The sequence below is a fragment of the Sabethes cyaneus genome, chromosome 2 (genome assembly GCF_943734655.1).
Source record: "Sabethes cyaneus chromosome 2, idSabCyanKW18_F2, whole genome shotgun sequence".
Taxonomy (NCBI): domain Eukaryota; kingdom Metazoa; phylum Arthropoda; class Insecta; order Diptera; family Culicidae; genus Sabethes; species Sabethes cyaneus.
The window spans coordinates 39,723,467-39,745,234 of record NC_071354.1 but is presented as its reverse complement, the minus strand read 5'-3'; the positions used below and the strand labels follow the sequence as shown (position 1 = coordinate 39,745,234).

At 40.8% G+C, this 21,768-nt stretch overlaps 1 protein-coding gene across 1 annotated transcript in view; it reads left to right on the top strand.

Moving 5' to 3' along the window:
* LOC128735328 (MOXD1 homolog 2-like) overlaps window positions 1-21,768 on the top strand; it is a 148,989-nt gene that overhangs the window by 92,333 nt on the left and 34,888 nt on the right. Inside the window, exons 5-7 of the mRNA XM_053829819.1 lie at window positions 5,902-6,447; window positions 6,520-6,682; window positions 6,829-6,964. Coding sequence (XP_053685794.1) covers window positions 5,902-6,447; window positions 6,520-6,682; window positions 6,829-6,964 — 845 coding nt within the window. The remainder of the gene's footprint in view (window positions 1-5,901; window positions 6,448-6,519; window positions 6,683-6,828; window positions 6,965-21,768) is intronic.

Here is a 21,768-nt window from a genome sequence, read left to right as displayed (position 1 = left end):
GGAATCAAAGTTGAACATTGACTTAAAATTGCATTTGAAATTAAGGTCGAAATGAAACTTGAAATTGGAATTGAATTTGTATATGAAATTGGACTTAAATTGTATTTGGATTGGATTTGAGGTTGTGCATGGAATTAGATATGAAATTGGAACTCAAATTGTAAAAATCAAATCAAATTGTGAAATTGGAACTCAAACGTAAAATTGAGCTTAACCGTTATGTGTTCGACAGGGTACCCGGGTACCTTTTCAGCTTTCAAAGTACGAAATTCTAAAGTTTTCTTTGATCAATGATACTGAAACTCTGTGACATCTAAGAACTAGTTGAATTGCAACTTTTCATAAAATAAGTTTTCATGTAGCACTTAAGGGGGTGGAATGGGGGGGCTTCGAAATTTTTTACCCCTTAAGTGCTCGACAAGGGTACCCGGGTACCCACAAATTGAAACGCTTGTAACTTTAGCAATTTTTGACCGATTCGGACACTTTTACCACCAAAAGATTCAGGAACTTATCCACTTCCAGTGTGGTTATAACAGAGCCGGAAGTGGTTCATCTGGTTCCTGGAAATCCGGCAGTCCGAGGATGTGTTCCGGAATTAAAGCACTTTTTATATTTTTGGATGCAATTATAGTAATATGGGTGTCCAAAGTTCTTCCAATTACTCCGAAAGGTCATTCTTCATTGTTTTAGGACAATACAATGATATATCCTCGGAATGGCCATCCTGCGACAAGTTCCCGTGGGACCTCCTGTGGCCATAAAACTGTTTGGTTTGCAACACTGGCAATATGGGTGTCTAAATTCATGAAATTACTCCAGAAGGTCATTTTTCATTATTTTGATTCTATCTGATGATTTTGCCACGGCATGGCCATTCCGGAACATATTCCCGTGGGGCTTCACAGTTGTCCAAAACCAAAAATATGTGCGCATTAGAGTTTTGAGTGGGAAAACTTGATTTTAGGTTTACGGAACCTTTGGAAGAGTTTCTTGAAATTAAAAGTTCTATCGTATGGTCGAATTCAAATTTTGAATAATCCCCCTAAAAGTGAAATAAAAAATTTATTTTTCTGCAGCTTCAATATAACACATTGATGAGTTCTGCAAAGTTTTAGAGCATATTATTACAAGAAATTTTGCTGAAGACCGTAACCTTCTATCTCCTCAGCGAAGATAGAAAAGTCCTATTTCTTATATGTGAATCTTCAAAATCAGTTTTTCTATTTTAGCATTTTTTGTAGTTGTTGTATGATTTTTTCAAGTTTTATAAAGTTGTACAAATAGCAAAGATACACAACTTTGCCAAATGTAGTATACCTCTATCTTTGTTTGTTTAGGAGCTGTAAAACTTTTGTTATAATAAATACCCTAAATCTGACCCCGAATTACTCAACTATGCGCAAACAGATACAAATTACATTCCATGAATCTGAAATTAAATAAAAAACTACAAAAAGTCAGGAAGTTTCATTTGTGTCCGTCTGCGCATAGTCGCGTAATTGGGGATCAAAATCAGAATATTTTTTATATCAAAAGCTTTACAGTTCCTAAACAAGCAAAGATAGAGGTATACTACATTTGGCAAAGTTGTGTATCTTTGCTATTTGTACAACTTTATAAAACTTGAAAAAATCATACAACAACTACAAAAAATGCTAAAATAGAAAAACTGATTTTGAAGATTCACATATAAGAAATAGGACTTTTCTATCTTCGCTGAGGAGATAGAAGGTTACGGTCTTCAGCAAAATTTCTTGTAATAATATGCTCTAAAACTTTGCAGAACTCATCAATGTGTTATATTGAAGCTGCAGAAAAATAAATTTTTTATTTCACTTTTAGGGGGATTATTCAAAATTTGAATTCGACCATACGATAGAACTTTTAATTTCAAGAAACTCTCCCAAAGGTTCCGTAAACCTAAAATCATTTTTCCCACTCAAAACTCTAATGCGCACATATTTTTGGTTTTGGACAACTGTGAAGCCCCACGGGAATATGTTCCGGAATGGCCATGCCGTGGCAAAATCATCAGATAGAATCAAAATAATGAAAAATGACCTTCTGAAGTAATTTCATGAATTTAGACACCCATATTGCCAGTGTTGCAAACCAAACAGTTTTATGGCCACAGGAGGTCCCACGGGAACTTGTCGCAGGATGGCCATTCCGAGGATATATTATTGTATTGTCTTAAAACAATGAAGAATGACCTTTCGGAGTAATTGGAAGAACTTTGGACACCCATATTACTATAATTACATCCAAAAATATAAAAAGTGCTTTAATTCCGGAACACATCCTCGGACTGCCGGATTTCCGGGAACCAGATGAACCACTTCCGGCTCTGTTATAACCACAATGGAATTGGATAAGTTCCTGAATCTTTTGGTGGTAAAAGTGTCCGAATCGGTCAAAAATTGCTAAAGGTACAAGCGTTTCAATTTGTGGGTACCCGGGTACCCTTGTCGAGCACTTAAAGGTGTTTTTTTTGTCGAACACATAACGGTTAAAATCGGGCATACAATTGCACTTGAAATTGAACTTGACCTCTAAATTAGATTAGAGACATTCAATTAGATTTGAATTTGGCCCAATTTGATTTTGAAATTTAATTTCAATCCGGACGAAATGAACACGAAATTAGACACGAAGTTTTACATTAAATTATAATTGACAGTTTTCGTCTTAGTCTCTCGCACGTTTTACCTCTTTTCGGTTCTGCCTTTTCTTTTTTCCAGTCACTTTTTTCACTTTTTGTTCCATCTTTTCTTTCGTTTTTTGTTCCGTTTCTATATCCTTTTTTTGGTTTTTACTCTCACTTTCCGTCCGTTTTCCTCTCTTTCTCTCGTTTTACTTTTTTCTGCTGCACGTTTCTTGTTTCATTCCTTCCTATTTGCAGTCCTCTTTTTCCTCATGCTTTTCGCTCGTTTTTTGTTATTATTTCCCATTTCAGTTTTTTTCTTCTGTACTTTTTTTCTTTCCTCACTAATTTCCTTTTTTATCTCCCGTTTTCGTCTTCTCGTGTTACCTTTTTCTTTGATCCATTTTTCCTGTTTTTCTTATTTCCTTTTTCTGTCCCATTTTCCGGTTTCTTTCTTTCTTCTATAATATTTCATTCGGCCTTTTTATTTCGTTTTACTCATTTCCTCTGTTGGTTTTACTACTCAACAGCTATTCTTCTTCTCCCTTTTGGTTTCTCTTGCTATCTGTTTCGTTTTATCTTTTATTCTCTCTACCGTTTTCCTACCTTTTCTGTCACGTTTTTTTTCTTTTGCTGTCTCGTCTTCCCTCTATTTATCTAGTTTTTCAGCATTTTCTCTCGATTTTCATCATTTTCTCTCTCGTTTTTCCCTTTTCTCTGTTCCGTTCTTGCCATCCCGTCTTTCGCCCTTTACCGTCCTCTCCTCTGATTTTGTTCCTTTTGTTTTTGTTTCTCTAGCACCGTTTTTCGTCTTTTCCCGTCACATTTTTAGTCATTTTCTATTCCGTCTTTATTTGTCTTTATTCTAGTTTTCAATCCCGGTTTTCGTCCTTTTCCCCCTTGTCACTCCTCTTCACTTTCATCTGTTCCGTTCTTCCTGTTAGTATATCCTCCTTCTCTGTCACATTGTACTTTTCTCGTGCATTTTATCCCTTTTGTCTTTCGTTTTTATGTTTTTCTCTCAGTTTTTTTTTCTGTCTCGTTGCCTTGTGCTTCTCTTTTTCTGTTTTAGTTTCTCCATTTTTCTTCTTACGCAATTTTTCCTTATTTTCCTTTCGATCTCGTTTTTTTCCTTTTTGTTCCGTTTTTTTTCTGTTGAGTTCACATCCGTCAAAGTCGCATAAATTTTAGTCGAAGCTAAGGAGATCGACTCGAAAGTTTATTATTCATTTTTATTGGCACGCCATGCATAGAAATCGCTATAGATTGCTGGAAATCTAAATGCTTTGACCAATTTTTTTATTTAACTTAAAATTGACTACTTCAGCTGTGTGGTCGGAATTAGAACATGAATTACGTGCGTTCATGGGATTCGTTTTAAGCTGAAGTTTTTGGAGCTTCCTAGTAGAATACGAAACCTGAAATTAAATCAAAAAGCAAACTTTTGCAATTAAATTCTACTATGTATATTTATTCTTGACTGATACGTATTTCGCCTATGACTTGCAAGCCTTATCAGTGTCTGTTTTCGAACTCGAAAACTGTCAAGAATAAATATACATAGCAGAATTTAATTGGAAAGTTTTCTTTTTAATTTAATTTCACGTTTTAAGCTGTTAAATTTTCAAGCTAAATAGGTCAGGTTTCTAAAATCGAACTATACGTTATCTCTTCTTCTTCTTCTTCTTCTTCTTCAGCATAGAGCAGGGGTGGCTCGTGCCGTTTCAAGCACTCGTCTCCATTCAACTCGGTCTTGGGCCACTCGTCGCCAATTTCCTAGTCGTCTCAGAAGTCGGAAATCGCTTTCGACCTGGTCGAGCCATCGCGCACGTTGGGCCCCCTGTTCCTGGTGCCGGTGGGGTTGTTGAATAGGACTATTTTCGTCGCACTGCCGTCCGGCAACCTTACGGCGTTTCCGGCCCACCGTAGCCTGTAGCCCGTGATTCATACGCCTCCGCTACTCTCCGCTTTCAGTTTGTACTCCGCCAAATATCGTCCGCAGCACTTTCCGCTCGAACACGGCAAGGGTGCGTATGTCCTCCGTTAGCAGTATTACGGCTTCAAGTCCATAAAGAACTACCGGTTTAATAAGGGTTTTGTACATTGTTAGCTTATAGTTATACTAGTTATACGTTATCGTCTTTTTACGGTAGTTTTTACAATCGACGAAGGGAACGGTCGAGGAAAGTTATAAAACAAAGGTGTTGATAGTATCTCAGGGGAGCCAATGCGTGAAGGGAAAAGAGTGGAAAATTAGGTAAGGGAGGGTCATTGAAGCAACGCTTATTAAGTGTGTATAACATTTCTTTTGACACAACCTAGCCAATTATAAACGGATTCGAATTCAACTTTTTCTCCAGGCCCCGTAGATCGCAGAGATGACTGATTCCATAAATTTATAATTTTTTATTTTATTCCCTTTTAATGGCACGCCATGCTTGGAGATCGCTGCTGATTGCTGGACATCAACATTAACATTTGTCAGTCAATAAATTCTTGAAAATCAGACACACTGATTTTGTACTTTTTAAATTATATTCAAGCGAAATAGACTTTTCGTATGTACCTTCTCCTCTATATTTTTCCCGTAATTGATCGGTACATTGGATCAACATGTCCTGATTGGCGGTGTTGAGTAATCTTTTCCGGAAAATCGATTCCAGTTCATTTCCTCACGCTCTACACAAAATTTCGCCTTACCACCTCCTTTAGCGCTAAGGAAGCAAAAAAGTTGTTGTCGGAATAAATCATTCAACACACTCATGTAGGTAGGGAGAGTCCCCGTCGAGCGATGCAAAATGCATCGTGAAACTTTCTGCTGTACCAGCTTTCACTCGTGTAGGAGGAAAAAAACCGACAAAACCGGAATCAAACTGGTTACCGTGCTTTCCGATGGTTGAGCTTAATTTGATTGTAGCTAATCGAAATGAAATTAGCCCTAACTAAACTGCATTCGAATGTTGCAACTCACTAAATATAGAACACGACTCACACAGAAGAAGAAGATAGATTGCACTGGATCGAAAGACCAGACCGCTTTCATTTTCTATTCATTAGCTGTCGTCGTTGCCCATGTCATCAAACGACGGGCACAACAACCTCTCCTTGCTGGTCGAAGGAAGTTTGCAGCATTTTAGAATTCTAAGCCACTCCGGAACAGCGTACCAACGAACATTCATTATTAGCCTATTATGTATCGGAATTTATAGTTTGGAGCATAACTCGTATCCTTCTTTCCTTTTCTATGTGCACAGGGTTTCAGCTTTCCACAGGAAACAGGTTATCCGCTCGACTCCCATCAAGCCACTTTTTACATGCTGGAAACGCACTACAACAATCCGGACTATTCGTACGACTTTTCGTCATTTTATCGAAAGAATTTGAGCAAGCAGCAACGCAACATGAATATTCACGGAGACGACGATGAAGATGATGATGATGATGGCGCTGACGTCGATGCTAACGAGGATACCGGTCGTGATGAGTACGAGCCCGGAAGTGACTCTGATGTAGAACTGGATAGTGACGATGGTGCTGCCGCCGCTGAGCAGCAAGTGGTTGATAATTCCGGTCTCAAGCTGTACTACACGCAAACGCTGAGAAATTTCGACGCCGGTGTTTTGTCGGTTGGGCTGGATCCGAACTGGCGGCACATAATCCCACCGGGCCAGGAAAAGGTAGTTTCCGAGGGGCACTGCATCGGGTCCTGCACCGAGAAAGGTCTACCGAAGGAAGGAATTAATATTTTCGCCGTGATGACGCGCACTCACCTGATCGGACGCCAGGTGAAGCTAAGACAGGTACGTTCATCATGTGACACGATGAAAGCAATGAAAGAATTTAATTTTTACGTTTTGCTCGTCTCCCTTCAGATTCGTGGCAGCGAAGAGCACCAGCCAATTGTGCATGACACTAACATCGATCCAAGCTATCAGGACTACCGGAGACTGCCGGCACCTGTGAAAGTGCTTCCCGGTGACAGTCTCATCGCCGAATGTATCTATGACAGCTCTTCGCGGAAATCCATCACATTGGGTAAGTGGAGCCTTTATTTTTTGCTGCAGATTGTGCCGACTGGAAAAGCCACAAAGCTCATCTCCGGCATTGTCCTTCCGGATCAATGTCTTTTGCTCGCACCTGGCAATTTCATGTCATTTTTTTTATTTTCACTAACCACACAGGTGGCATGACGACACGGGAGGAAATCTGTCTTGTCCTTACGCTATATTATCCGAGACAGAAGGAGCTGACATCCTGTCACTCACTGCCGAGTTTGCCGACGGTGCTCCACTCGCTGGGGATCGAAGAGCTCGCCTCGTAAGTATCGATAAATTTTTCAATGCAAATGACAGTTTCGTATTTTGCCGAGCTGCCGCCGGATTTGTTCCGACACGGATGGATCAATTTTGGATTGATGCGGAGAATACAGTTTACGCGGACGCGGGTTCGAGAAGTTTCTAAGGCTACTTATACCGGCGAAGCTTTTTGTATAAACCAAAATTTTAAATATTTGAATATGACATTGTCATAACTGCAAAATTATCGTTTATCTCTTGTCTCGACTATCACTTGTATCATTTGTGTCTTGTATCTTTTGTCTCTTATCGCTTACCTCTTATTTCTTGTCATTTTTGTCTCTTACCCCTCCTGTTTTGTTTTTGTATGTTTTTCCCTAACGTTTCATCCATTACTTAAAATTTTTCTTTTGGTATTCATCGGTACTCTTGCACGTGCATGATTACCCCTATTCTAAATACTATCTACGCTAATTCATAGTTACGACATTTTGATGCTCTTTTTTGCGTTACAATTCAGAAAATACTTGGACAGGCTGATAAAATTCCCTGTCTCATTTCTGGCGCTCACTTTTATTCATCAGCGGCATCTTTTTTTGCAGTAATTTTCCTTTCCCTCTGCCGCTGCTGGTACGTCGAGCCGGAGGAATGTACCGTTGTTTTCGCTTGAGAAATGACTAAAATGATTTCTTCGCTTTTTTTTGTAGACTTTTTCCTTATTTATTTCTTGCAATAATGCTTTTCCCGGTGGAAAACCAACTCGGTTCACCAGAGGAAATTGCGCTGCTCTTTATGCTAGGAACACAAAGAAGACGAGCGAACGAATGGACGGACGGATGGCCGGCGCGGCGTGTGCATTCAAGGCGTTTTTTCTACTTCTGTGCCGCTCGGCTCCTGTCTCTAGACATGGCTGCTCCGTTTAGCAAGAAGTCTTTGTGATATTTTTCCTGTATAATAATCATCTCTTACCGCACCTGGGACGTTTTTCTATTTGGCACCCTCGTTTCGTTTTGCTAGCGATGACAGCCACCACCGGCGCAGCGGTATTCAACGTTTATGCATTTCGCCGATTAAGAGATTTCTCGGCGGTTTCACTTAAAAGAAGGTACTTTTTTGCTGGTGCTGCTTCCTATTGAATAGAATAATTTAATTTAAAGATTGATCCAATAGCATGCTATAAAAATGTTTTAGTGTCTTAAATTTTTCTGGCAATGTTCTAAATAGTAAGGCATTCTACGGTCGCTCCAATCGCACCAAGACGGTCGTTTGCCAATTATAAATCAATAAGGCCATTACAAAAATTTTATAAAGTTTTTATTCTTCCTCAATTGGGCAACCGAGGGGGGACAGAGAGATTTTTTTAATTGAGTAAAAAAATGCGTTTTAAGAATTTCTACTTAATGTTTAAGCGTGAAAACCAAATCTATTATTTTCCATGCAAAAAATACGAAAAGCACGTCAAAAACGAAAGCAACATTTTTTTGTTTATTTTCGGAAATTCCGTTGATCGAATTTCCATTTCTGTTTCGTACTAGAAACGGTAACTCCGCTGGTACACTCGTTTTTCGAGTTCTTTAGGCTGTAGAGCCTAGAGACAATTGATTTTATAAAACAAATATCTTTTGGCCCCCGATTTTTCAAGCCAATTTCAAAGGGAAAAAGGAGGGACAAAACTATAAAAAATATTGGCAAAGGCCTAAAATCATTAAAATAACCGAAAATCGACAGCAACCAAAGCCTCTAATCTAGATATATGTTTACACTGTTAAATAAATACGAAAGTCAGGATTCGAAGCCCAATATATTTAGAGTTGAAACTACTGTTTATTGACGTTACATAACCGGTCGTTAGTTTTTGGAAACTCAGATTAAAAACTAACGCTATTGTGAAGTTTTTACCATTAAAACCCAAAAAAAATTAACTACGATCCATAGACGTCATCACCTCGATGATTTAACCTTTTAGCGACCTAAGCGTGGTGTGAGGCTTCCTATTGGTATCCCGCTCAACGACGCCCCACACAAAATAATCCAAAGGATTGATATCGGGACTGCTAGGGGCCAAATTTCCTTCTCCCAAAACTCCGGAACATTTTCAGCAAGCCATTTTTGTGTTTTGTTGGCATTATGAGCTGGTGCGCCCTCTTGTTGGAAGATGAAATGACAGCCAGTAGTAACCTCCTTTACCCACGGGACAATGGCATCCTTCAGAACGTTCAGGTATGCATCGGCTGTTACCTTTAGTCAAAGATATACGGAGGCATTACATCCCCCTCGCTGGAGACTACGCCTAGAACTGTCACATGGGTCGGAAATTTTGTTAACATGACGATAAGAACCTGACTACGATCTGGTGCTAGCCACCAATCATTCTATCGATTCACCTTTTGATCCTCATTAAAGTTTTTTTCATCAGTGAAGCTGAGGACAGAATCAATATGATGAGAATGCTTCAACCGACTCAGAAGTTCTTTAGCTTTCTCTATGCGCCGTGATTTGTTCGCAGAATTCATAAATTGCCCTCTGCGTAGCGCATACGACTTATAACCAAGGTTTTTGGCCATTACTCGCCAGATTGAGAAGTCCGAACACTCGATTTCCCGAACCATGGACCTCATTGATCTCGCTGGATTCTTTTTAATCATTCTTTCCGCTTTTTTGATCTGTTGCGTTCAGCGGTAATGGAACGGCATTTTCAGGATAGTTTATCACTTTCCCAAGCATTCTTTATATAGTACACTGCTCTTTCCGACATTTTTACTGACCGCACTATCTCTTTTACGCTTGTTCCGGCGCGCAATAAAACGACGACGGCTGACCGATTATTTTCCTGTTTCGACCTCTTTCAGTTTAGTCAACACTGTTTGTTTATATCTGATACCCAACAGTATAAGCTACTCAGTGCTGCCAGATATATCTAAATATTGTTTTGCAAGCATGAGAAATTGCTATTTGAAATTTATTGCAACTTGCTTACGAAAATAAATAAATAAATAACATGCGAAGAAAAGACACGACGAGATCGCAAAAAGACGGCCTGAGGACGATGAAAATACGTTCTAAAAATGATGAAAAGATGGCGAAACAGAACAGCGAAACGACTACAAAAGACGATGAAAAATAAAAAAAAGCAGCGCTTAGACGAAAAAATTCGATGAAAAGACAAACAAAAAATACGTAAACAGATCATTAAAAGAGGCCGAATGCGCAAAAAGACCGGCAAGAGATGACAAAAACACGACGAAAAAAAAGAAAAGACAAAATAAATAGACGAAAAGACGACGAAAAACGACGAAAAGATAGCAAATTTATGATGAAGAGATTATAAATGTCGGTTCTAACACTCAGCACAGCTAGCTCAATTTAATTATCTCAGGGTCGGCAACCGACCTTTGGAGGACTCATGCAACCCGAAACTTACCCAAAACAAAGCAGAACCACCGCACCGGAAGGCGTCAAAGAACGAATAGGAAAAGAATACTGGCTGTATTTAAAATATAAAGGAAAGAATTTTACATGCATGCAAGCTTTTATTACCGACTCATCGATGCAGCGCTGGACGTCACATGTTGGGGCCCATTGATGAACGACAAACGGAGGGAGAGGAGACGTACCTGGATGACCATGGTTCTTTTTCTGGGTTGAAATCCGTACTGGATCGAAATGCGTACTGGATCGGGCGGGATGTGTGCTGGATCGGGATCTTCACTGCGTAAAATGGAGCCAACTATGGACGCTTCGATTGATCACGCCACCCACGCGGTCGATTCTTCAGTTCACTACGCGCTTTTATCTCCGCGTATATTAAACGGATCACTACCGTGCTTTGGTACCGGTACTAATCAGGACGGGGACTCAGCTTTCCCCTCTGATCTCGTGCAAGATTTCTCACCTAGAGTTCACTAGGCGACGCTACTTATAACTTTGTCGAGTTCACCAAGACTCGCGACGGGGAAGATGGTTGCCCGTTCGAGCTCGTCAAAGATTATTGAACAACTATTTCGAGCCGATCTCTTCTCACTTCGATCAACCCGAACAAACTCCCCTCCTTTCCTCTTGTCTCCACTCTCCCTGTCTCCCTCTCCCTCTGTAATCACCACCGGATGCCACCTTTTCGTGCAGTCGAGGGTGGCATAATTTTGGCTGTTGATAATCAGGAACGGTTAAGGTGTTATTTATTTAGTGCGGACTCTTTGCCGTCTTTTTCGTTGCAATTTTTCCGTTACAGGGTGGTTTAAATTGGATGTTATCATTTAATGAGTGAGGCTGTCTCTGACTTAGGTCATTTCTTACGGAGCAAGACGTCATTTAATCAAAAACGTCACAAAAGACGATACAAAAATGCCAACAAATTGATGAAAAAAGACGGAATAAATTCTGCTTAGATGGTGTTAAAAAGATAGAAAAGCGAATAATAGACATCAGACAATAGACAATAGACGAAGACAATAAGAAAACGACAAGAAGACGATAACAACACATAACAAAAGAGACGAACAATGGTGCAACCACGGAAAAAAGATGAAACTTTTTTTTCAGCAAAATCTGGCAACCCTGAGATGGCCCCTGATAAGGGAGTGAGATCCAAATAAGTAAATGGGGCTCAATTTCTCTGGCATTTGAACTGATAGCAACAAGTAGCTGGGAGACAAGAAGGAGCAGGTCCTGAAAAGGGGAGGGATGCAGCAGGTAGACCAAAGAGGGGAACGGACTAGGTGTGGAGCTGACCAGGGTGCAGCCAAGTGCCCGATCTATATGTACTGTAAGTGCACCTAATTCTGCGCACCCTACATTTCAGTCAAAACTTGCCAATTCATACAAAGTTTTGTCTTAATTAATGCATCTAGTTAAATGTGTAAAGATCTAGTTGTTAATTTGAAAATATTTCAATTTCTAAGGAAAATATGTGGTGCGCAGAGTTAGGTGTGCTTATAATATACTCCGACATAACTCCGGAACGTATGAATCGTTCTCCGCCATATCTGTCTGTCCAACGTCGTGCCACAATTTTTACCGGAGTATGTTGCTCTTTATTATGGCGATCTCCGGAAGGGGAAAAAATATATGGGCGGCTGTGGGACAAAAGAGTTGGAACTGGCTAGGGGCAAAACTGACAAACTGGAGAGGGATATTCACATGAGGAAAAATAACATTGGGTTTTGCATTAAGGAAATTTCCGGAACGAAAATATATGTCTGAAAACAAATGACTGAAAGACAAAAGGGCAGGTCTCTGAAAAGAGGAAAGCCTTCTAAATCATCTGAATATATATAAATGATTGCATGTTTGTATGTATTGTCGTAACACCGGAACGCCTGGACTAATTTTCATCAAACTTGGCATACATGTCCCTTGTTATAAGAGAATTAGGACAGAGCTCAATGAAAAAAAGATTCAATAAAAATGGTTATTTTTGTCTTACTTACTTACTTACTTACTCAGCTGGCCTTAAGTTTTATGATAAGGCCTGCGTAATGTTATTCCTCCATCTAATTCGGTCCTTGGCAGCTGATCTCCAGCTCTGCAGACACCCAGTGCTCGCCAGATCTTGTTCCACCTAGTCTGCCCAACGTATCTGTCCAACTTTAGTCACTTTCTGAATACTGGGTTCACCGTAGAGATGCGCGAGTTCGTGGTTGATTCTTCGCCTCCACACACCGTTCTCGTGCATGCCGCCAAAGATGGTTCTTAGCACCCACCGTTCGGAAACTTGCGCTTGTAAACCTTGCACTTGGAAACCTGCGAGTGCTCGCAGGTCCTTTTCTAGCAGTGTCCACGTTTAGTGTTTTGTACAATGTGCGCGTGTACATTTGCACGGAGACTCAGACTGTTCGACCGCAAGTGTTTGTGGAGTCCGTAGTAGGCACAACTTCCGCTGAGAATACCCCTTTTAATTTCCCGGCTGATATTGTTGTCCTCTGTTGCCAGTGAGCCAAAGTATATGAACTCGTCGACTACCTCGAACTCATCCCCAGTGATTGCCACGGTACTACCTAAGCGGAATGAGTCCGACAATCCCCCCGAGATTCTCACACAGCATTGGAGCCCATCCATTGTAACCATGATAAGTCTAGTAAGCTTCCCCGGAAAGCCGTTTTCGGCCAGAATTTCTCATTGCTCTTGTCGGCTTTCACTATCATATGCCGCTTTGAAATCAAAGAATAGGTGATCTGCCGCAGGGTGAAGATTTGGTCCGTTGTAGACCGACCCTCCATGAAGCCGGCCCAATAACTTCCCACGGATCTATTGGCAATTAGCGATAATCGATGGAAGATGACTTGAGACAGCACTTTGTAGGCGGCATTCAGGATAGTGATCGTTCGGTAGTTCTCTCAATCCAGCTTTCTTGTAGATAGGGCAAATAACTGCACCAATTAAATCACTTCCTCCACTATCACTTTCTTCCGCCAGCACGCTATTCAGATGTTCATCGTAGTGCTGCTTCCACCTTTCGATCGCCGCACGGTCGTCAGTCAAGATACCTCTATCTTTATCTCTGCAAATTTCGACCCGCGACAGAAAGCCATTGCGAGATTCGTTGAGTCTTTGATAGAACTGGCGTGTGTCGTGAAAGCGGTACAGCTGCTCGAGTTTTGAAGTAGGACTACTTCTTTGATTTCTATATTAGGGTGCACTTTAGAAAAACGAAAAGGGAACATGTAACGAAAAGTGGTTATGGTTTGCACGCCTATAACTCAGTCATCCGTCAACAGATTCTAGAGATATTGGTATCAATCGATTGGAAATTTTTCAAAAAATCCATAACAATACAATAGATTCCATGTTTCCCAAACAGACGTTTAATAATTGAGAAAATATTAGACTATATTCATTATTTCATTAATTTCATGTTTTTGCCTTCCCACGCCAATGCTTCCCTAGCACAGATGACAGAAATATATACGAAATGAGCTATGGGTTTTGATTGTATTTAATTTACGCTCTATAGAATCCGCTCGAAAATTGTTGAGCTTCAGTTGGTGCTGCTTGCTCGGAATAAGGCATCGAAGACATTCAAATTCACCAAGCAAGACGCCAACAAACCGAAGAAGCCACCGACTCGCCCGCCAGCGAACGATATGGTTTTTGCTGCTATCAATACCCAGTAAAATCAATGGATCCTCGCTGCAAGCCGTTAGAAGTAAATCGCCGCTAGCCACAATTGTGACGTTCCAAGGTTGGACGCATTTGTGAAAAAGGTTTTGAAATTAGCTGTCGAAAAGCTGGTCCAAACAAAAAGAACAGGCGCTTCCGATTCGTTCAAGGTTGATAAAATGGACGAAAACAATGTATCTTTGCTAACTGCTGCAAAGGCGGCTCCGATTAAAGCTATACTACTGGAGTAAATATGCGGGTGCCCCCGAACAAAAATCTACTAAGCCAATGAAAACCGTAGCAAAGGCACCGAAAGCCCCAGAGTCAAAGGAAGTCGTTCCAGCGGAGAAGGTGCCCGAAAAAAACTGCTGCCTAGATGTAAATTTCGTTGATTTGCATTACTAATATCTGGTAGAAAACAATCAGTTCTTTTAAGAACTACTGAATAAAAGTATACGAAGCAGTAAAATTGATTTTTCTCACATTTTAAAGTGATGTTGGCAGCTTAGTATGAGCGTTCGAAGTACGAGCCCGTCAGAAATTACATGTTTAAACTGTATTAAGAAAAACCTTCCGAAGAATATTTCTGAGCAAAATTGTTCATATACCTACACATGCAAAATAATACGAATTTAAGATTCTTTCTAAAAGCATGAAACGAGTAAGCCACATTATCTGGCAAAAGAAAACTGCGCCACTTCGTAATTCGAGACTAAGCGTTTAGTGAGAAAATCGAATTGCATCTTCATTTATATATTAGGCCCTAAAAAGGGCTAATTGTTGTATAGTTACAGAAGCCTGACCAGATTTTACTATAGGCCGGTATACTTTGGTACCTTCCGAGACGGCGCGCTTGGCAAACTCACCCGGCACAACCACACACAACTGTGAGTGCACGTCTGCCATGCCCGTTGCCGTGCCATCCCTGTCGGCATTAAATGAAAGAAAATAGCGTTGCTCTCCTAGTGGCGTGGCTTCTTCTTCTTTTTCCCATCGCGCTTTGCGGCCTTTCCACTGGTTTTCGGTGGCATGAAGACGATGCTTCATATTAGGTTGCTCTGCATAAACTGGTAACTCTTCATTAAGGAAGCACCGGACACCGGTTTTGTTCAAACAATGTACGGAGTACGGTTTCGTTGTACCGCCTTTCTTTCGTGTCTATGATTCTCTGCCCTACGTTGATCCGCCTTTGTTACAACTTGCTGCCGTTTGCTCTGGTATATAATCAGAAGTAAGCCGGCGAACGGCATCATTTTCGCATTGGCATCGGTCGGTACGGTACAGAGCAGACAGCAGAGAGTTGCGGTTATATCTCCCTCACTGGACTCGGCAAACTGGTAAAACGCAGCACAGCGGCAGCAGCAGCAGCAGCGGATCATTGTTTGGTGTAGAGTGCGCCGAACGCGTTGGTACCGGAGCATCGATCTATTATCAGCTGTATTAGAATATTTGGTTGCGGGAGCGGAAGAGCTTCAATCAATGGAAAATGCTCTGTTCGGTAACCATTGTCACCATTGCCCTGGGAGGTGTTGTGTCAAACATTCAAGCCATTCTGCTGGCCGGATTTTCAACCACATAATTTACCACAACCCGTCCTTTTTAGGACGAACGAATTTGTTTATGAAGAGATGAAAATTTTCTATACTAAATTTCCAAATGTCGCTGTGTGTGTATGTGTGTGTGTGTGTGTGTGTGTGTGTGTGTGTGTGTGTGTGTGTGTGTGTGTGTGTGTGTGTGTGTGTGTGTGTGTGTGTGTGTGTGTGTGTGTGTGTGTGTGTGTGTGTGTGTGTGTGTGTGTGTGTGTGTGTGTGTGTGTGTGTGTGTGTGTGTGTGTGTGTGTGTGTGTGTGTGTGTGTGTGTGTGTGTGTGTGTGTGTGTGTGTGTGTGTGTGTGTGTGTGTGTGTGTGTGTGTGTGTGTGTGTGTGTGTGTGTGTGTGTGTGTGTGTGTGTGTGTGTGTGTGTGTGTGTGTGTGTGTGTGTGTGTGTGTGTGTGTGTGTGTGTGTGTGTGTGTGTGTGTGTGTGTGTGTGTGTGTGTGTGTGTGTGTGTGTGTGTGTGTGTGTGTGTGTGTGTGTGTGTGTGTGTGTGTGTGTGTGTGTGTGTGTGTGTGTGTGTGTGTGTGTGTGTGTGTGTGTGTGTGTGTGTGTGTGTGTGTGTGTGTGTGTGTGTGTGTGTGTGTGTGTGTGTGTGTGTGTGTGTGTGTGTGTGTGTGTGTGTGTGTGTGTGTGTGTGTGTGTGTGTGTGTGTGTGTGTGTGTGTGTGTGTGTGTGTGTGTGTGTGTGTGTGTGTGTGTGTGTGTGTGTGTGTGTGTGTGTGTGTGTGTGTGTGTGTGTGTGTGTGTGTGTGTGTGTGTGTGTGTGTGTGTGTGTGTGTGTGTGTGTGTGTGTGTGTGTGTGTGTGTGTGTGTGTGTGTGTGTGTGTGTGTGTGTGTGTGTGTGTGTGTGTGTGTGTGTGTGTGTGTGTGTGTGTGTGTGTGTGTGTGTGTGTGATACAATCCATCGCCCGCTGACCGGCAGCGCTTTTATGTAAAAAAATTATTTGCATCTCTTAGCTAGAAAGTTGGTTTCTGTTATAAATGCAAATAATTTTAGTCCTGGAGATGGAAGGTGAAAGCTCTATTGTTCATCCAGCGACCCATTTCTAGAATGCCTGGATATACACGCACATTCCGAGGTCTCCTTCATAAACAATAAGCCCCGCATGAATACTATTATGTATCCACACTTCCAGAATAATTTTCATTATTCTGGCGCGTATTTAGTGTAATATATTTAAAATTGAGAACAATAATAATTAAGAGGATCTATATCAATATTTTTGTTTTCACCCGTGCATTGCACATCTCTTAACGCTAGCTACTCTAGTATTCTCGCAATTTGACGAAAAATATCGACCACACTATGTATCGACAAATATTGACATTTAAGTTATTATTTTAACGATATCTATTACCACCGATAATTTGACAACAAAGTCACAAACAACATATCAACAACTATTCACAATAGTTGGTGCGAAAGATTTGTACCAAAATGAGTCACGGTGGCAATACACGAATGAAAACAGAATACTTATCTCCATCTGTCGAATGAAATATTCTCCAGGTCACATAGCAACACTTTACCGCACTGCACCGCGGCTGTATTGTCATCTCTAGCTCAAAGCAAGAATGAAAGAGCAAGTAAACAGAAAACAAACTTCGTCCGATTGCCGCCGTTCACGATCTCTCCGTCTCGGCTTCCCTGCATCAACCACTAATGCTTTCGGCCACACATCTTCCCATTTTTCTGCACTATTTGTTTCATTTTCTTCTGTCCCCCCCCGCACAGCAGCGAAGGCAACGTAAACATATTTTGCTCGTTGTGATCAAACCATTAGTGCTCACTGGCAGATTTCATAATATTCACACGCGGCATTATATATTTCACAATTCTAAAGTATAACACCGATTTATTACGCGCTAATAACGCAAGTTTTCGATAATTAATTTGCGCGAATCCGAAATGCACTTTCTTCTTTAGACAGTGTTCCCAGTCCTTTCTATACTAAATTTCCAAATGTCGCTGATTCTTTAAATCATGAAGAATTTCTTCTGATTTGATCTATAAAACGTTAAATATGTGGTGACTCACCATGCGGTCTTCTAACTCATGACGTTGCTCGTTGCTTTAATTTTATTTTTGCTAAAAATTTTTGCCTTCCCACGCCAACGCTTCCCTAACACGGATGACAGAAATATATAGGAGAAGAGCTATGGATTAAATTCCCTTTAAATCAAAGGAATCAAAGTTTGATTGTATTTAATTTACGCTCTATAGAATCCGCTCGAAAATCGTTGAGCGAAGACATCCAAATTCACTAAGCGAGACGCCAATAAACCGAAGAGTCAACGGATCCTCGTTGTAAGCCGTCTAGAAGTATATCGCCGCCAGCTACAATTGTGACGTTTCAAGGTTGGACACATTCGTGAAAAAGGCTTTGGAGTTAGTTTTCAACAAGAGAAAGCTGGTCCAAACAAAGAACTGGCGCTTCAGGTTCGTTCGCCTACCAAACTTGCTAGCGAGAAGCAAGGTTACTAAGTCAATAAAGACCATAGCAAAGGCTTCGAAAACTCCAAAGCCAAAAGAAGTTCTAACGGAGAATGCGGTCCGAAAAAAGCTGCTGCCAAGCAGTAAATTTCTTCGATTTGTATTATTAACAGCTGGTAGAAAACAATCAGTTCTTTTAAGAACTACTGAATAAGTATATGAAGCAGTTGAATTGATTTTGCGAACGGCATCATTTTCGCGTTGTTTGGGTTACAAATAATAATGAGAGTTACGACTTTATCTCCCTGTCCGGATCCGGACGCGGCAAAGGTGGTAAAACTCGGCAGCAGCCGATTATTGTTTGGTGTGGAGTGGAAATTACGCCGACCGTGTTGGATTCGAAACATCGATCTATTATTGTCAATTGCAAGGAAAATTGTCCAATCAATAAGTGCGCAATCGCTCATAAAAGTACTATTTTAGCTTAAATCGTTTCGGTCTCTTCGGCGCACTTATTGCTTGGAAGATAACGAAAAAGTGCGCCGAAGATCGAAACGATTTAATGCAAAATAGCACTTTATGAGCGATATCGCACTTTGGATGGTACAATTTTACTTGCAATTGACAATAAGCTGCTATAATAGAATATTAAATATGCTAAAAACCCAAAGTTTGGTCGCGGAAGCAAAGGGTTTAAATTGGTGGGAATAGTGATGTCCGAAATTTTCAATTATTCGATTATCGATTAATCGGTGAGCCTTGTCTGCACTAATCGATTAATTCAACTATTCGTGCTAGAGAGCTTTCTGACAGCTCAAGCACCCACACTAGCGAACACGAAATACGACTGTATATACATGATGTTTACCTCATTTTGGGGAACAGCTGATGCTGGAGGAACAAACCGGTCAAATTTTTCATCCTGTTCCAAATTCAAGCACATATTTTGAAAATTTGCTGGTATTTAAGCCAGCAGAAGACGAAACTCATTCTGTACCTTGGTGACAAAGGAATGCATTTCTTTTGTTTACTGTAGTTGTTTGCCTCATTTTCAAGCACCAATACACACATAACTGGAAAGGTCTAGTGGTCTTCGATTAGAAATATTCGCATATTTCTTTGCATAATTCGATTAACCGAACGATTATGAACGATTACCGAGCATTATTCGGGGATTATACGTACTGATTGAACTATTCGATTAATTCAACTACTCGTGCTGGCATTATTCGATTAAAAATTATTCGAATATTCCTTGTGTTATTCGATTAGTTGAATTAATCGAACGATTAACGGACATCACTAAGCCCATCCGAAGGACGAAAGTTGACAATGGACACTACGAGTCAGAAATTTGAGAATTAGAGATTAATGAACAGACCTTTTCAGGTCCACCATATAAATTAGCTGAAGAGTTGAAATTATGAATTTCTCACATGTAAGAACACAATTCTTTAATGCGCAACTTGAGCATCTATATATGAAATTCACACAAAAATCACCGGCTTTAGCATTGGGAGACGAATTGCGCTACATTCGTAGTCCTACTTCAAGCCTGCGCCCGTGCCACTAGGCATGGACCCTTATACTTTTTCGCACTCCTTCTCCTCCTGGCGGCGCTTCTTCTCCTGGAAGAGTCGGGTTTGCTGTCTCCGCTTCTGTTTGTATCACTCCACATTCTGACGGGTGACCCTACACATCATTTGTACCCGCGCTACGTTTTTTTAATCCAATATCTGCTGGTACTCCTCATCAAACCATTCGTTGCGTCGATTCGGTGCCACGCCGTCTAAGACGTTCTCCGTTACGCTGTTAATGACTGTTTTCACGGCACTCCGACGGTGTCCAAGTGGTCAAGATGATCGTTTGTACATGTGCGCTAAAGTTTCCAATCACCGGTTTATATTCCTCCTCCTTGTCTTACATTATGCAAAATTTCAGATCGATCGATGATCGACGAAGCCATTAAGCACCCTATCAAATCAATATTATGAATTGAATTATTACATCGAGGTTTAATTTATTTTGTAAACACAAAAAGATCTAAACTTACTTACGTTTGTTATATTTTTTCTAGAAAGCCAAGAAGTTTTTGCCTAACATATAAAAAATCCATAAACGTAATTTTTTTATTTGAGATGCAGTTGTGATAAAACTAAGGAGACGCATGGTGTTCTTCTTAACTGGAAGGAAACGGATAATTGCGTCAGAATGGAATAGTAAAATTTAACGCTGATTATATACTGTCAATACAATATTTACAATATATTTTAAAATATATATAAAGCCCATTTGCTTTCATCTACTAAGGCAACCCGGATAGCAATTCAAGCGAATGGCATCTTCATCAGGCATTTTTCCTATTTTCCATACCTTTTGTGTCCACCGGTTTCAGTCACAAATGCAACAAACCTCCTCCCCCTCATGTGCACACTCGTTGCCATTCGTTGCACAGGAAAGTGCGAGAGTTTGAGTAAAAATTCTCATTAAATTTTAATGATAGCTTTCTGCTGACTTTCCCGGCCGGCAGTACGATTTCACAGCCCGGGCCGTACACCGGCAGCCGGTAGCCGGTGGCACGTGGTGGATTGAAATCGTTGTTGCTCTCCTTCAGCAGCACATAGCAAATAATAAAGCATCCGACTGTGGAACGTCGGGCGCTCCAGCTGATGATGCTGGTCAGAGACTGATGCGCGCACGGATGGAAAATCAACTGTCTCGTGGGCAGAAACGGCACCGGATAGCGGCGGGAACGACAACGACGACGAGGTCGACGCGACGCGAGGCAGCAAGTAAACTGCAGTAATAATGGCTGGGAAGAAAACAAAGTCAATACCTTTTCAATGGCGAACAAAAAAAAAGCTGCAGGAGAAAAACCCGGCATCGCCGAAATAAAATAATATCTTGTTTATGCGGCTTGGTCGGTTGGTCGGTCGGTCGGTCGCTCGCTGGAATAATATTCCGTGAATGGATCGCAAAAGTTTATCGGTCTGTGAATATTTCTTCTGTTTGTATTGCGATTTGCAGTGTGGCGCATAACGCTTTTTTGCTCTCGGTTAGTCGAAGTAATTTTCGCATTCTCCGAAGTTGACCGGTTTTAAAATAACATTTGGCTAAGGTAACGGCTCGTAATGAGGATTTGATGTTTAAGTGGAATTATTCAATTATCAAGCAATAAATTAGCTTTTAACTTAATGATCAAGGTCGACGTGATAGGTATGTCTCGCATATGAACAATCGACCTTTAGGTTTTGAACCGTAAAAACTGTTTGATATTTATCTAGAAGGTAAATATTGTGCCCGAACATTCTTCTTAACACAAACAGGGATCACAAAAATCATTGGAAGACCATCTAAAAAAATTCCGAAAAAGTTACGAAATAATACCCTTACCCTCGTCACGTGTGGTTTCCCGCTAATCTCATCTTAAAACCGACAGAGAAGAAACTATTTATCTCTCTAAATATTTCACCGGCTTATAATGGCATTTATAGCAGTATCCAAGGTATATTCTCAAAGCCATAATAAAAACGTTAACATAGCAATGTCGTAATGGCAATACAAACAAACGCAAAAAAAAGCTGACTATCGCTTTGTACCCGCTTCGGATGGCCTGAGATGCATGGGAACAAAAACCCGTGAAACAAATGTATAGCGCAGGGAATTTTGCACCTGAGGACCAGACCATAATTTATTGGATTTTA